Here is a 13,415-nt window from a genome sequence, read left to right as displayed (position 1 = left end):
ACAGGACTTCTACTTTATTTTCTGAACCAAGGAAGCCACTGCAGGTGCTTGGAGAGGTCAAGAGCTCTGCATTGGGGTGATATCTCTGTGACGCTGTTACCCCTTCAGAGCCACTTCAAGATATTATTTGCTGGGGCACAGGCCATGCAGCATTTGTGGTAAAACTGTTAGTTAAAAATCACTGCAGCAGCCAGGCTTCTGGGGAACATGGGGTTTAATGTGGGATTGACCTTTGAACTTCACTTAGCAAACTGTAGCGCACCACTCGTTACTTATTCCTGCGCATTCCTGCCTTTTAATGGCCCGCGGGTAACATGGAATAGTCAGCTGTGTACAGAATATGTTAAATATGTGCAGTGACATACAATCCCAGAGTCAGGCCAGCCTGCAGCGAGGGTGAAACAGGCCCGAAGGCACCAGTGCTGGGGGACTAGCTGCCTCGCACGGGGTAGGAGAACTTCCCCCCAGCCTGCGGTTTGATTTGGCAGAGAACAAGTCTCTTGGCGGGCACAGCCCACTCCACGAGCAGCAGCGTGCTGCCCAGAGGCCCCGTCTCTTGAGAGGCACTTTCACTCTGTCCTTGCTACAGCCAGCAGCACTTTGCATGCTGCGTTGCTCATAACTGTTTTCTTTAAAACACACACACACATTTCTCAGAATTCAATGTTCAATTGGCTAAAAAGTCCAGATTGGACGAAACATGGCATGGGGGCGCTGCTGCTAAGTAGCCAAACATGGCGTGATTCATGCCCTCGTCACAGATGTGTTGCTTGTGATTGGTCGTAGATTCCTTGGGAAGAGCAGTGTGATGGAGGTTAAGAGGGGTGTTTAGGTCTTGAGCGGTGCTCGGTGCCCCAATAAGTGTTTTGGCCGTAGAAAGTATGGCTCCATCTGGAGTGTACCGATTTTAGGTCTGGCTTAAAGAGTTTTTTTCCATTCCAATGATGTTCTGTATTTTCGACACTTGATACATTATTTTCTTCTACTCAGTTGCGGACAGGTTTACAGTAGTCTAGTCATCATATGCACACTTGCTGGTTCCTCCCCGTGGCTGAGATGCGGTAGACAATGCATTTTCATCGCTGCTGTGCCTTCTTCAACATTTTCCCAAGGCTGCGAATGCTGCACTTCACTATCATGAGCCCATTTGTCACTCTCCCAACTTTCAATGAAGCATCTTCAGCCTGGTAGTCTCCGACACCTGAGTCCAAGCAGAGAACACTGATACCTGGGAGGGATGCACATCTACACAGGCCTCGAGCACCCTCATCATGCGATCAGAGGTGATAAGCCAATAAATAGCTCCTGAGTCTCCAGACAAACCCACTTATCGATCGATGGATACAGCATCAAAGGGGGCAAAAGAAGCTTCTGGCTCTCACGTGGTCCATAGGTGTCTGAGCGCGCAGATTGTCAAGTTGCTTATTTGAATAGCACTTTATACTAGCCTGATGGCACTTGAAAGAAATGGGAGGAGTGGGCAGGAGATGTGGGAGAGAAGGCTCACAGGGGGCTTAAAGAAGGGTGATGATGTCACTTCGTACCATGAGGTGCCACTCTCCATAATGTAGAACTCCATATGCAGCCAGAGAAGGTTGATTTCCTTGTGGAAGCCCTCTACTCCACCCAATGCTCTCTTCAATATCCCCCCAAGCTTAAGGGTGGCCTCAAGCCTGCCACGGAGATTTTAATGTACCCCGTCAAGGCGAGAGTGATCACATCTAGGGTGGTTAGGAAGTATAACGCCTCCCCCAATTACCCTGTATACATTTGTGGCCTACTACCTCTAGATTCTAAGATTGTTTATACAGCCAGAAAGCATGCCAACACTCAGGGAACAGGTGATGCACCTCCTCCCGACTGGAAGAGCAAGAAAATTGATGTGGCAGAGTAGTCGCATTTTATTATCGACTTGACAATTCAATAGCCAATACGGTGATGTACACCGGTGCAGGAGCAGCCCATCCCCTGCCAAAGTGGCTGGGTGTGCCTGAGGAGGAAGGGAGGTGGGGGGGTGGGGGGGGGGGAGGTTGTGGGGATAAAAACCAAATGAAAAATATTTACCTGAACTCAGCCGCAATGCTGCTGCCTCTCGACGCATCGCGCTCTTCCTGCTTCTGGGTACTGGCTCCCAGACTGCACTACGGCCAATCCTGACGCTGCTTGAAAGCAGCAGCATCAGGATTGTCCTGAGTGCTGGAATAATGCACTCCCAGGCAGACTGGGAGCCTGTGCCTGCTCTCTCCAGCCACAGCAACGCAGCTGGGGCTGGAGTTAGGAATAAACATTATACATCAAAACAACATTTGTGCATAGTGTCCCAAGTGACAAAGGGAACCTAAACCTAAGTGACAATGTGGATATTAAATACAAGTTTTCCACAGTTTGTACAAGTCGACCATTATCATAATAATTCAATGTGAACAGCAGCTATATACAGTGATATGTGCTGGGGAAATGGTTTGCTTCTTCTGTATGTCGACGGCGTTTCGACCCTCAAAACAATGTGGGGTCTCTTCAGGACTATTGATGAAGGGACATCTAAATGGGATTGAAATATAAAGAGAGCATAAGGCCCATATACCGTCACAAATGCGAAAAATAGGAAAAATAAATAGAATAAGGCAGTTGGATAAAAGGTACCTGAATATATGGTTGCGCAGCCTTGTGAAAATGATGCGCCACACGTGAAGAAAAGAGGAAAAAGGTTTACTCACATGAAGACCCGTCGGGGTACTGTGATTGTGAGAAAAGACGTAAAGAAGAATGATGCAATTACTGATAGTTGGACAATGCGCTATGTATAATCCAATACAAGGCATGCAAAGAGTTTTTGGGGGACATCGATCAGGCTTATTGGCCTGTAGTTGGCTGGGAGCAGAGGAGAACCCTTTTTAAAAACTGGGACTATCTCCGCCCCCAGCCAAGTGCAAGGAACCTCCATACCCTTTACAATTGCACCAAAAAGGATGAGTAGGTAAGGAGCCCAAATCTCGGGTTCGTGCTTAAATAAGTCCCCAGGAAGTCTATCTAAACCTGGAGCCTTACCCATCGCGAGTCTCCCTATCGCCTTGTGCACTTCACCCAAAGTAAACTCCAAGGGGTCGTATTGAACATTTAAATCTATTGAACCAGTAGCAGTTTGTACACAGGGTTCTTCGCAGTAAAGAGCCTTAAAATGGGACTCCCAAATTAAGGCATCAATGTTTGATTCTACCGCAGCCTTTGGTTCCCCTGTGTTAATTAGAGACCAAAATCTGTGTGCATCTCTTGAATCCAGAGCCCATGTATAATCAATTACAAGTTTCACCGAGGTTGAAGACAGGCTGTCAATCCAATGGGGTATGTATGTGGGCCAGAGGGGCTCAATTAATTCTACGCCACAGCCGTAACAATGCACTGAGAGTATTTCTGAAAATTAAAAATAATGAAGGGGTCAGATTACTGAATTAAGGGCTGAGCGCAAGGGCTAAGCAGCCTGGATGTGCCAATTCTTACCTCGGTAGAAGAATGGAAAAGCGGGACAGCGCTCCGCGTGTAGATTCAGAAAAAGCCGCGTCAGTCAGCTTGATCAGGTACAATGACAGAGATCCTCATCCAGAGACGATTGTTATATACAGGGCTTCCCGCTCTTTTTGCCAAGGGAAACCGGCAGATCTAACTAGGGAAAATCGCTGCACCGATCAATCCGGTGCTCTGTTTCCGTGATCGGTAAAGAGTGAAAAAAGACCTCAGTGGGAGGTGAAGAGATAGAATGTATGGCACAAAGGTGGGGCTTTTGCACTAATGACAGTGGTGAATTCTCTGTTAAGGCATTAAATAGGGAAGAGCAGATAAAATGACATATACACTTTATATATTTACAAAATTCGAATTTCGCCAATGTTCATAATATGCAAACTCGCATGCTGGGCACTTCATGGAGTGTGGACATTGTATAAGGGCAGACATTTCACAACTGTAATTCTTAGTTAGTGAACAGATATTGCATAAGAGTGATTCTAATGTATACAGTTCAAGTGTTACAGCAAATATGAAGTAAATAAAGCTGTTGGAGCAAGCATAGTCGGATGTCTGATGACATACAAGTGTTTTCAGGCCACAATTGTTATATCACATGCAGTTGTTTAGCGAAGGGTAGTGACATATCCTCTCCATTCCTCAGCAGAGTTAAGCCCTTCATTTATTGAATTCACCTTATCTATCCAGCGGCATTCATTCCGTTGGAGTATCTGAAGGATGTCACGTCCTCTTTCTGGAAGAGTGGCGATCTCAATTACTTGCCACTTTATTTCATCAGCAGTATGAACTTCTACATTGTAATGAGACACAAGTGGTGCGTTTTTCACTGATCTGCGTATACGGCTGTGATGTTGACCAATGCGAGCCTTGACCGGTTGTTGCGTTTGTCCAATATAGGGGAGGCCACACGGACACCATATGCAATAAACAACATTCTTTGTATTGCAGTCAGAGAATAATTGTAAATCGTGTTTTACACTACCATGTTCAAATGTGTTGGTATTGAACGTGAAATTGCAGGAAACACAATTGCCACATTTGTGGTGTCCTTTCATTTTGGGGAGGCCCCATGCAGTAACCAATGTGTTTGTCCTGTCGGTGATTAAGTCTGTCGATGACCTGACCAGGTGATCTTTTATATTTTTTCCTCATTTGCAGGCAAACAGAGGTGTCTATTGTAGGATCAATACTCTGGATAACATTCCAATTTTTCGTGATCAGGTTGCGGACTTGATTGGTGTGTGTGCCAAAGGTGGTGACACATACAATCTTGTTAAGATTGGGTTTCTCTTTTGGCTTGAGAAATTCTTCCCTGGGGCAGTGCCAGGCACATTTGAGAGACTTTTTTACAAGTCTGTTGGGGTACCCTCTCGTGGCAAAAAGTGACATTCCTGTGGCTATAGGGGCTCATAAATATGCTGCTTCCTTTGAAGAAAAACAAGATGTACATGTCCGAGCCCAACACTAGAAGGCAGAAGTATGCACAGCATGTGAATCTACAGCACTACATGCAGCGAACAGATGCTTACAGGGTATGTAACATTTTACTTTCCTTACACTGCTTCCCATGGTATTTCTCTACACTGCCATTCTCTCTATGAAGGTTTCATGTTTAAACCTCCTTGCCGATATAAAGTTTCTTTCTCTGTATAACGGCTCATTTCTGCCTTTAAAAAAAAAAAAAATGATTTAAGAAGTAAAAATGTAATAAATAAAATTTGGTGTTGAAAAATTCAAGAAAAGCAAATACAAAAAAAACTATCATTTATTTATTTCAAAGGGAAAAAATATGAAAGTGCGATACTGGACGGCACTCTGCCGCAGTCTCATGCAAAGGAATTCTACCCCACAAGAAAATCTTGCCCCACAATTTGAATCAGCCTAAATTGGTAGATCATAATACATTTCTAACGTATTCCACATTGCTTTAAACTTATTAGTGGCCCCATTCTGTTTGTCATAGCTGTATTCAAATTTTATGGTTGGGGTAACATTTTTAAAGCAATGGAAAAACGTAGGGATCTCACACCATTCATCGCTGTGCAATTAGGGATTGAGCAATTAGCATGCTAATGAGAATCATCTGCACTAACCCTTATCCAGTCTAATTCCCTGAAAAGTACACCCCAGCATATTGATCAGTGGATAGGGTTTGATTTTTAGAATTAAAATGCAGAAATAAAGTTATAAACTTCCACATAATATGTATTAAGCTGCTGAAATGTCCAGATCATGTGGAACTAGCATCCGAAATTGTTTTTTGCAATACTAGCTGCACTTATCTGAAATTGTGCTCTGAAATGTATTTAGTTTTTTAGGCTGTGTAACATAATATCCAACTAGAAAGTCCCTGCACGCCTCTGAGATTAGTACCTCTCAGAAAGGAAAAAGTAAATTTACTAGTCTCGGATCATACTAGTTTGTCAGGATTCCATCAGGCCCTTTCCCAGGTGACTGTCTAATAGCATTAACACATTTTTATCACTGTCCAATACCACACATTAATTGTTTCAGAAAATAGTTTTGAAACATAGTCAGCGGAAACGTTGTTTTCACTTGTTGGATGGGTTCTCAAAAAGCTATTTGACTATAGGAAAGAAATGTTTCTATGATCCCCTTTATCCAATTAGTTTTTTAGGTTTTTTCACAAAATCCCATGTGGTCTTATTGTGAAGAGAAAAGTGCTTAATGAGTCGTATGTTAACTCGTTACCAAATTCTTAGTGCCCCTTCTTCCTCTGATCTAACCGTTTCTCAGCATGGATCATAGGTCTCGTATTGGCCTTATGTACAGATCTTCATCACTTCCAAGCTTCTTCTAAAATCTTGTAGCAAAACACATTTTGCTAGTATTCTATCTAATAGATGAATAGCGAAACAATGTTGATTATTAGGGAGAAAAAAACCTTGTATTCTTGTATTGAGAGGTAGCTGCCGCATAATAACTTCTAAAATGAGGTAGATCTAGACCGCCTTCCACTATGCACTGTTTTTGTAGCATTACTGAATTTATCCTGGGTCTCTTGTTAGACCAGATTAAATCCCCAGTGGTGCTGTTAATCCTGGTGAAATAACTAGCCTGCAAATAGCAGGACACCGTAGAAAATGCAAACATGAATGGGGTAGCATAGACATCTTAACCAATGCAATTGTGCCAATAAAAGAAAGCAAGAGTCGCGTCCATTTTTCCATTACAGAAACTGCTTTTCTGAACAGTGGTTTGGAATTGACATACTCTGAGACCCAGAACCTCACATATTAATTTGTTTCATGGGAATAGCATGCACTATTATACATTGTAAGTTTGGGTGAGCAAATTTGTAAAAGTTTTAGAAAATGATTCAGAAGCATCAAAGATCAGACCTGAAAGCTTCACAGGGTACCAATTCAAATGCTGGGTTTTGTAAGCTCCTAATTATGTTCCCGGACAAGAAGGCAGAATGCAATTTAATGTGTTTTCTGATCTTTTTTCTTAGTGGCCATGTGTCAAGATAGTTTATAACGCAGAGAGTGAAGCGGTTGTGATGTTTTTGGATGTGGTATGTTTGCCTGGGGTTAACCAAAACTTTGATCAGCAACAATGGCCTGCAAGTTACATCCAAAGTATTTCAAAATGACTTGAAGAGGAACACCATTAACATTATTGCCACTTCTGTATATCATCCTACAGGGAATAGATGTGTGGAATAATGCAACAGATTTTTAAAAGGTATCATCCAATTGGCTAACAATAACAAACTTAAGTGGGAGAAGGAGATTAGGTGGTTGCTGTGGGCATATATAATTAATCAATGAAATTACAGATCACAGCCCTTTTAAATTGGTAAAATTAAGGATTCCATTAACTAAACCCAATTTTGATTGGCTGTCTAGATTTAGACCAACAGAATGACCACCTGAAGAGGTGAGGGAAAGAATAAGTAAGGCGCAGGCAGCATATAAATCTTGGCTTGAGGAAGTCAAATCATAGGAAGGAAGCTGGGTCAAGGTTTAGAAAGATAAAAGAGTAAAGAAAGGAGAAAGTAAACACACTGAGCTTCTATGTGTCAAGGAAGTGAAATACAATTCTGCCTTTTTCAGTGGTGCTAAATAAGGTATGGCCCATGTCAAAGTTCTCCGGGTGCAAAAAGAGTGATGTGAGAATGGGAAGTAACTTGCTATCCTGGGAGCATGCGAAGAGTACTTTTGAATGGTTAGATAACCCAGAAACCACTTTTTCTGGTGGACAGGACGTATGGGCAAATTATTTGTGATTAAACAAATGGTACAGCATCCCTATGAAAATGTTTTCCTATAGTTTTTTCGTTGGGACTCTCTGTTATTTATTTTATTTTTTGTAATTATGTGAGGGGAAAGGCTACCTTACTGCACTGTTGTATTCCCTTCTAGAATGTATTGAAGGAGGGTACTACAGAAGCAGGAGGACAACTGTGGAGCAGGCAGATCCTTTCTCTACTGGGTTGAATAAAGGTTGTTGCAATGACCAGCATGTCATGGATTACATTCTGAGTGCTAGGATTGGACCTCCAGCGGGCCAGTTGCTGCTGGCTCTGCGAGGATGGGAAGTTTCACCTTGTAAATGCCTAACTTCAAGTAAAGAACAACCTTTTAACCTTCTCTGCGTGCCTCGGCCAACTTTATTACAGTTGTTATGTGAAAAAGCAGTCGTGTGATGATACTATACACATCTAATTTCTTCCTTTTATCACTTTCTTCCTCGCGTGTTTCTTCTTTCCTTTATCATATACTTTAATCCTCTATCATCCCTATTTTGTAAGCTCCCCTTTTATCTGCATCTTTATCACCAACATCTTTTCACATCTTTTCACTCCTCCTCCTTTCTTTACTATCTAAATAACTCCTCTTTACTCATTCTTTCTCGCCCTTGCTATTCCTCTTTCCTCTTCTACCTCCTCCGTTTCTCCCCTCTTTCCACTTCTCTTCCCTCCTTCCCTCCTTTTTGCATTTTTACTCTTACTTCTCCTTCTAACTCTGTTTTTAGAGCCCTCTTTATTCTCTCCATCGGACCTCTGCACGTTTTCCCTCATTCTACCGCGTTTCTCTTCCCCTGTCTCTGCTCCTTTCTTTCTTTTTTACCTCGCCAGCTGCCAGTATTCACTTCCCACTCCCTTTAAGACCCATGTCTCCCTTCTCGCATTACATCCTTGTTTTATGAGCAGATTATACAGAGATGTGTACACTCTGGCAAGAAGTATTCCTTTAATGTGGAATAAAATGGCCCGAGGTTAATTGGGCACATAAAGATGGAATGAAGGCCTTCAGCCAGCCTAATCCGGATGCTGCATAACCTCATTCTATATATGTCTTAATACTCTGAAAAGTAGACAGGAAGTGCATGTAGGTTTTGGGAAAGGCGCTAGAATGACTAGATTGATTACAGTATAAACTGGAGGTGGCGCTCACGTACGTCAGTGCTCACCCACCCACAACAGGCCTTTCCAGTTAGGAGAAGTGGGAGATTTAGTGGGAGTTGACTAAACCCCAGATCTGTGCCCCTTTCAGATGAACCAAGACTTGTTATGAGTCAGATCAACATGTGACCTATTCTCTTCCAGTCCTTGCAGCCTTTCAAAGTCCCTTCTGATTGGTGCCTTCTTGAAATCACATGCTTCACAGGGGGGACTGGTGAAACGTGGGACTACGAATCAAGCATTTTGAGAAGGTATTCGAACATTGGAGTGATGGGAGGTCCATTGAAGACAATGGAGTGCTCTGGGCTTGTAATGGCCGGTAGAAGCCCGGAGCTCCAACATTCCAATGTTTGTTCACAGCTGCTGCTGTGAACAAAAGGCCTGATAGGAGCCTGAGGAGAATTCAATCCCCTCGGGCTCCGTGAGGCCTTTGTTTTACAAATGAGAACATACTGCTCTCTAGGGGCGTAATGTTGTAATAGCCTTAGAGCCCTCCATAGCAGGCTCTATCAGCCATTAAAGGCCTGCTCCCTTGTTAAAGGGCATCACTCAGGCCTTTAACGCTAGAGCGGGCCTTTAATGGCTGATAGAGCCCGCTACGGCAGACTCTAAGGCTATATTAAGGGCCCCATCTGAACAAGCGGAACTCATCATGCTTTGTTTGGTTTTTCACTCCAGTATCAAGCAAGCAACAGGAAATTACCCCTGAATGGAAGGAACCCTCTCCTCTGTAGAATAGCATATACTGCAAAAATAACAGAATTTCGAGTAAGATAAACTGCAAAAATAAATGAATCGTGAGTAAACTGATCTTCTTTGGCATTGGGAGAACTGTCCCAACATGTGAGTCACGAACCACACCCTGTGACGCACACTTTATAGAAGACCTTAAAGAGGGGAATATCTGATTAAGTTTTCTAGTCCATCAGTCCAGTTCCTTCAAAACTATATGCCACAACTGCATACAATTACACAGGAATAAGTGCCGTTATCTCGGAACTGATGCATCGCCTCTGCTGCGCAACACATCTTCGGCACCGATCCACGCAACGCTCTGCAACCAGTATTTAAGATAGTTGTTCAGCGCGCCTAACTGGGTCCCTTTAGCTGATTCGCGCTTCATTGGGACTGTGTCCCAGTCTGGCAAGACCAGATATCCCCAATCGTGCTTTGTGGCACTATTTGTCTCTATGAACTTTAAAAATTAATATCTACGCTTCTATTAATTGGATGTTTGTTATTTTGCGATTGTTTTATTTAATAAAGTCAGATCTATTCTTCTAACTTGGTGTGGGATCTTTTTGTGTGGTGTTTTCACTGTTTGAAGTGCTGCACAAATACTTTATACACTGCTTTTAAATTAAGCCTGACTGCTCTATGCCCAGTTATGAGGGTGTCACAGGTCAATTTATGGTTTGCCTGACTCTTACCTGGACTAGGATTGTGGTTGCGGCATGGCCAGGGCTCACACCCCAGTCAACCAGTTACCCAATTTCTAACAAGTACCCATTTATATGTGCAGATGTACGGTTCCGCATGTGAATCAGCACCAAGTATAGTAAAAAGCACTCAGCTGTAGTTATTCCCTGAAATGAATATTTCTAAAACGTGATGACAACATTCCTAAATTGGTACATTAACATTTCAAGCTGATTAAGAACCTAATCCACATTTTCCCAACACTAACTCTAGCCACATGTGTCCATCATACAGTAGAGTTGGTGCTAATAATGCTAATGGACTGTCGCACTAATCAACCGTAACATATATGACCTTAGATGAACAAAAAGGGTAACACTTTCTACTAGATGTACCGTGTACCAATGGCATGAACCTGTCTCTACTGAATCCTAATTGTATAATGCGTTTGCATACTCATGTGTCATATATCATCTATGTGCACCTAAATTGATCAAAATCTGTGTTGTGCGGAGTGCTAGGAGCTAAAAGGGTATAAAGTGACAGTGCTATAAAAAATTAATTAATTATATTTTCTGCCCTGACCAGGTTTTTTGTCAACTTCCCATCGGCCAAGCAGTACTTCAGCCAGTTCAAGCACATGGAAGACACACTGGAGATGGAGAGGAGCGTGCAGCTAAGGAAGCATGCTCGACGAGTCATGGGCGCTATCAACAATGTCGTAGAAAACCTTGATGACATGGATAAGGTTTCTACCATCCTATCCCTGGTGGGCAGGAGCCATGCCCTGAAACATAAGGTGGAGCCTGTGTACTTCCAGGTAAGCATATGGTTAGTTGGCGTAGGCCACAGAGCGCTGTCTTCCAAAATGTGAGCATGAGTTGGAACTGTGACATACACTATATATCGGAGGCTAAAGGACTGAATGCATCTTCCTCCTATGCATGAAAAGATATGTATTTGCCTTAATCTTTCTCAACAAGAGGCAAGACTTGCAGTTGCACTGTGCTGAGGAGTTGACCCCTCATCCAATACAAAAATAATAATTTGTTTTCAAACATTCACTGCTATCCCAGAGGCCATCATAATTCCTTGCAAGAAAGAAACAATAAAACAGTTTTTTTTGAGTCAAGATAAAACAAGAATAATAAAACCTTGGGCAAGACCTGAAGCAATAAGTGAGCTTTGTACAACCCCCTCATAGAGATGAAAAGGTAAAGTCGCCCCTCTTCTAGGAGGAGGCACTGTTTGTGCTTTATAAACTGTACATTAACCCTGGCTTTTCAAATACTTAAGGAGGGGCTCTACAAACATTTCTCATTAAAGATGAGGGATGCCAAGTAAGGATGCCCACCAAATGAAAAATATGTGGTAGACCACCTACCTCACTGATTTTATGAGAGCTGTAGACAGACTACCACACCACTGAATACTGAACAAATGAGACAACATTGTTTTCTCATGCTAAAGAAGAGTGCATATAATGCCACTATAGCAAGGGGGACATCACCTACACTTTAATAGTAAGAAGGCAAACCACTATAACACAAAATGCTAAAGAAAGAACACGCAAGTCTTTCATAATAAGAGCTATAAATTACTTCCTCCTTCTATTCTAGCGGGTGGCCAAACAGCATTCCATTTTACAGATCTAGCCAAACCTTTTCACATTAAATGAATGGAAGCTATGCCCGAGCAGTGAGCTCCACTCCGTTCCCAGAGTTTCTGGAGTTTTCCGTACTCCGTGGAGCATGCTGAGTTCAGAAAAACTCCACTCCACGAAGCGGAGCCACGTTTTTTCCTCACTCGCCAACATTACGTTGGCGAGGGTGAGCATGGAGAATCAAACGCTAGACCATTCTCCAAATGAGATTTCTCAATGCTGTTGATCGCGAATGGTCACGACCGTTCGCATTGAGAAGCCCGTTCACGTTGAGAAAGCTGCCACGATAGCAGAACATCTACTCGAGCGGCAGAAAGAAGCAGCGCCCTCTTGCGCTGCATATGGTGCCGTTCGCCCTGATTTCCCAGCATAGGACAAGCACCCAGTGTTAAAAATCAGCGCGAACGGCGTGAGCTAACGCTCTCTGCCACTTGCAGAACTCTGCATAGTGCGGCAGAGTTTCTTGGTCCCTTCGCGAACTTCCGCATAGCGCAACTCCACGAACTCCGTCCAGGCCTAATGGAAACTTTACCTTTTGCCATTAGCTTCAGGAGGGAAAAACAGTTATTCCACGCAAAGGGAGTTATCCAAACTATCCTACCACGTGGGGGGAAATTGGCTACCTCTACACTTTATGTTTGGAGAGGATCCCTAACTACACCTTAACCTGTGTGGAAGGCATTTTAACCTGAACCAAATCTCAGTTATAGTATGTTATCCTCCTAACTCCTTAAGGCATGGGATGGAAGCCATATAACCCACCCTTACAAAAGGTATGGCATGAATGTTGATTAACCAAAAATACAAAGGGTAGTGAAAGTGATTTCCTTCATATCTTGAAATACCCAGCAGTCCATTTGTTGCTAAGGATCTAAGGGAAAAGCAATGAGTGAAAACTACAGTAAGTAAACATGGCTTTTCAAGCCTCATTTACATTCTCCATTTTTACTGCTGCTTTCATTAACGTCCAAGAGCATAGGAGCAGAAAGGTGTAGCAGCTGTGACCCCAGGCTATTCCTAGGTGACTTTTCATGGGTAAATGAGGGTGACCACTTAAATACTTGGTGCTGAAGATGGGCTCTGAATTAAGCCGTCCCTACCGAGAGAATCTATGCCACAAATTTAGATCCCCTGAGGCTTTCTATGATAAAAGAGAAAGGTCACAAATGTGATCTAATACAAAGGCATAATATAAGGGAGAGAGCGCCCATCAAACATATCAGAACATCAAAATATATCTCGGCAACCAACTTCATCTATACAAGTAGACTAGCTATCCAACCATTCTATATGAATCGGGGACTTCACAACTACCCTGAACTAAGGGAGGGAGTGTTGTAATGGTTACACACTAAAGGAGGGAGAACAATTAGCCCATAT

The 13,415-nt window shown here is 42.9% G+C and overlaps 1 protein-coding gene across 1 annotated transcript in view; it reads left to right on the top strand.

The window, feature by feature from the left end:
* Nucleotides 1-13,415, top strand: part of CYGB (cytoglobin) — a 160,364-nt gene that overhangs the window by 106,255 nt on the left and 40,694 nt on the right. The window contains exon 2 of the mRNA XM_085616910.1: nucleotides 10,961-11,192. Within this exon, the coding sequence (XP_085473036.1) occupies nucleotides 10,961-11,192 (232 nt within the window). The remainder of the gene's footprint in view (nucleotides 1-10,960; nucleotides 11,193-13,415) is intronic.

This window comes from Triturus cristatus, chromosome 7 (assembly GCF_964204655.1).
Source record: "Triturus cristatus chromosome 7, aTriCri1.1, whole genome shotgun sequence".
Classification (NCBI taxonomy): Eukaryota; Metazoa; Chordata; class Amphibia; order Caudata; family Salamandridae; genus Triturus; species Triturus cristatus.
The sequence above is the reverse complement of the archived record's forward strand: the minus strand, read 5'-3'. Positions and strand labels throughout refer to the sequence as shown.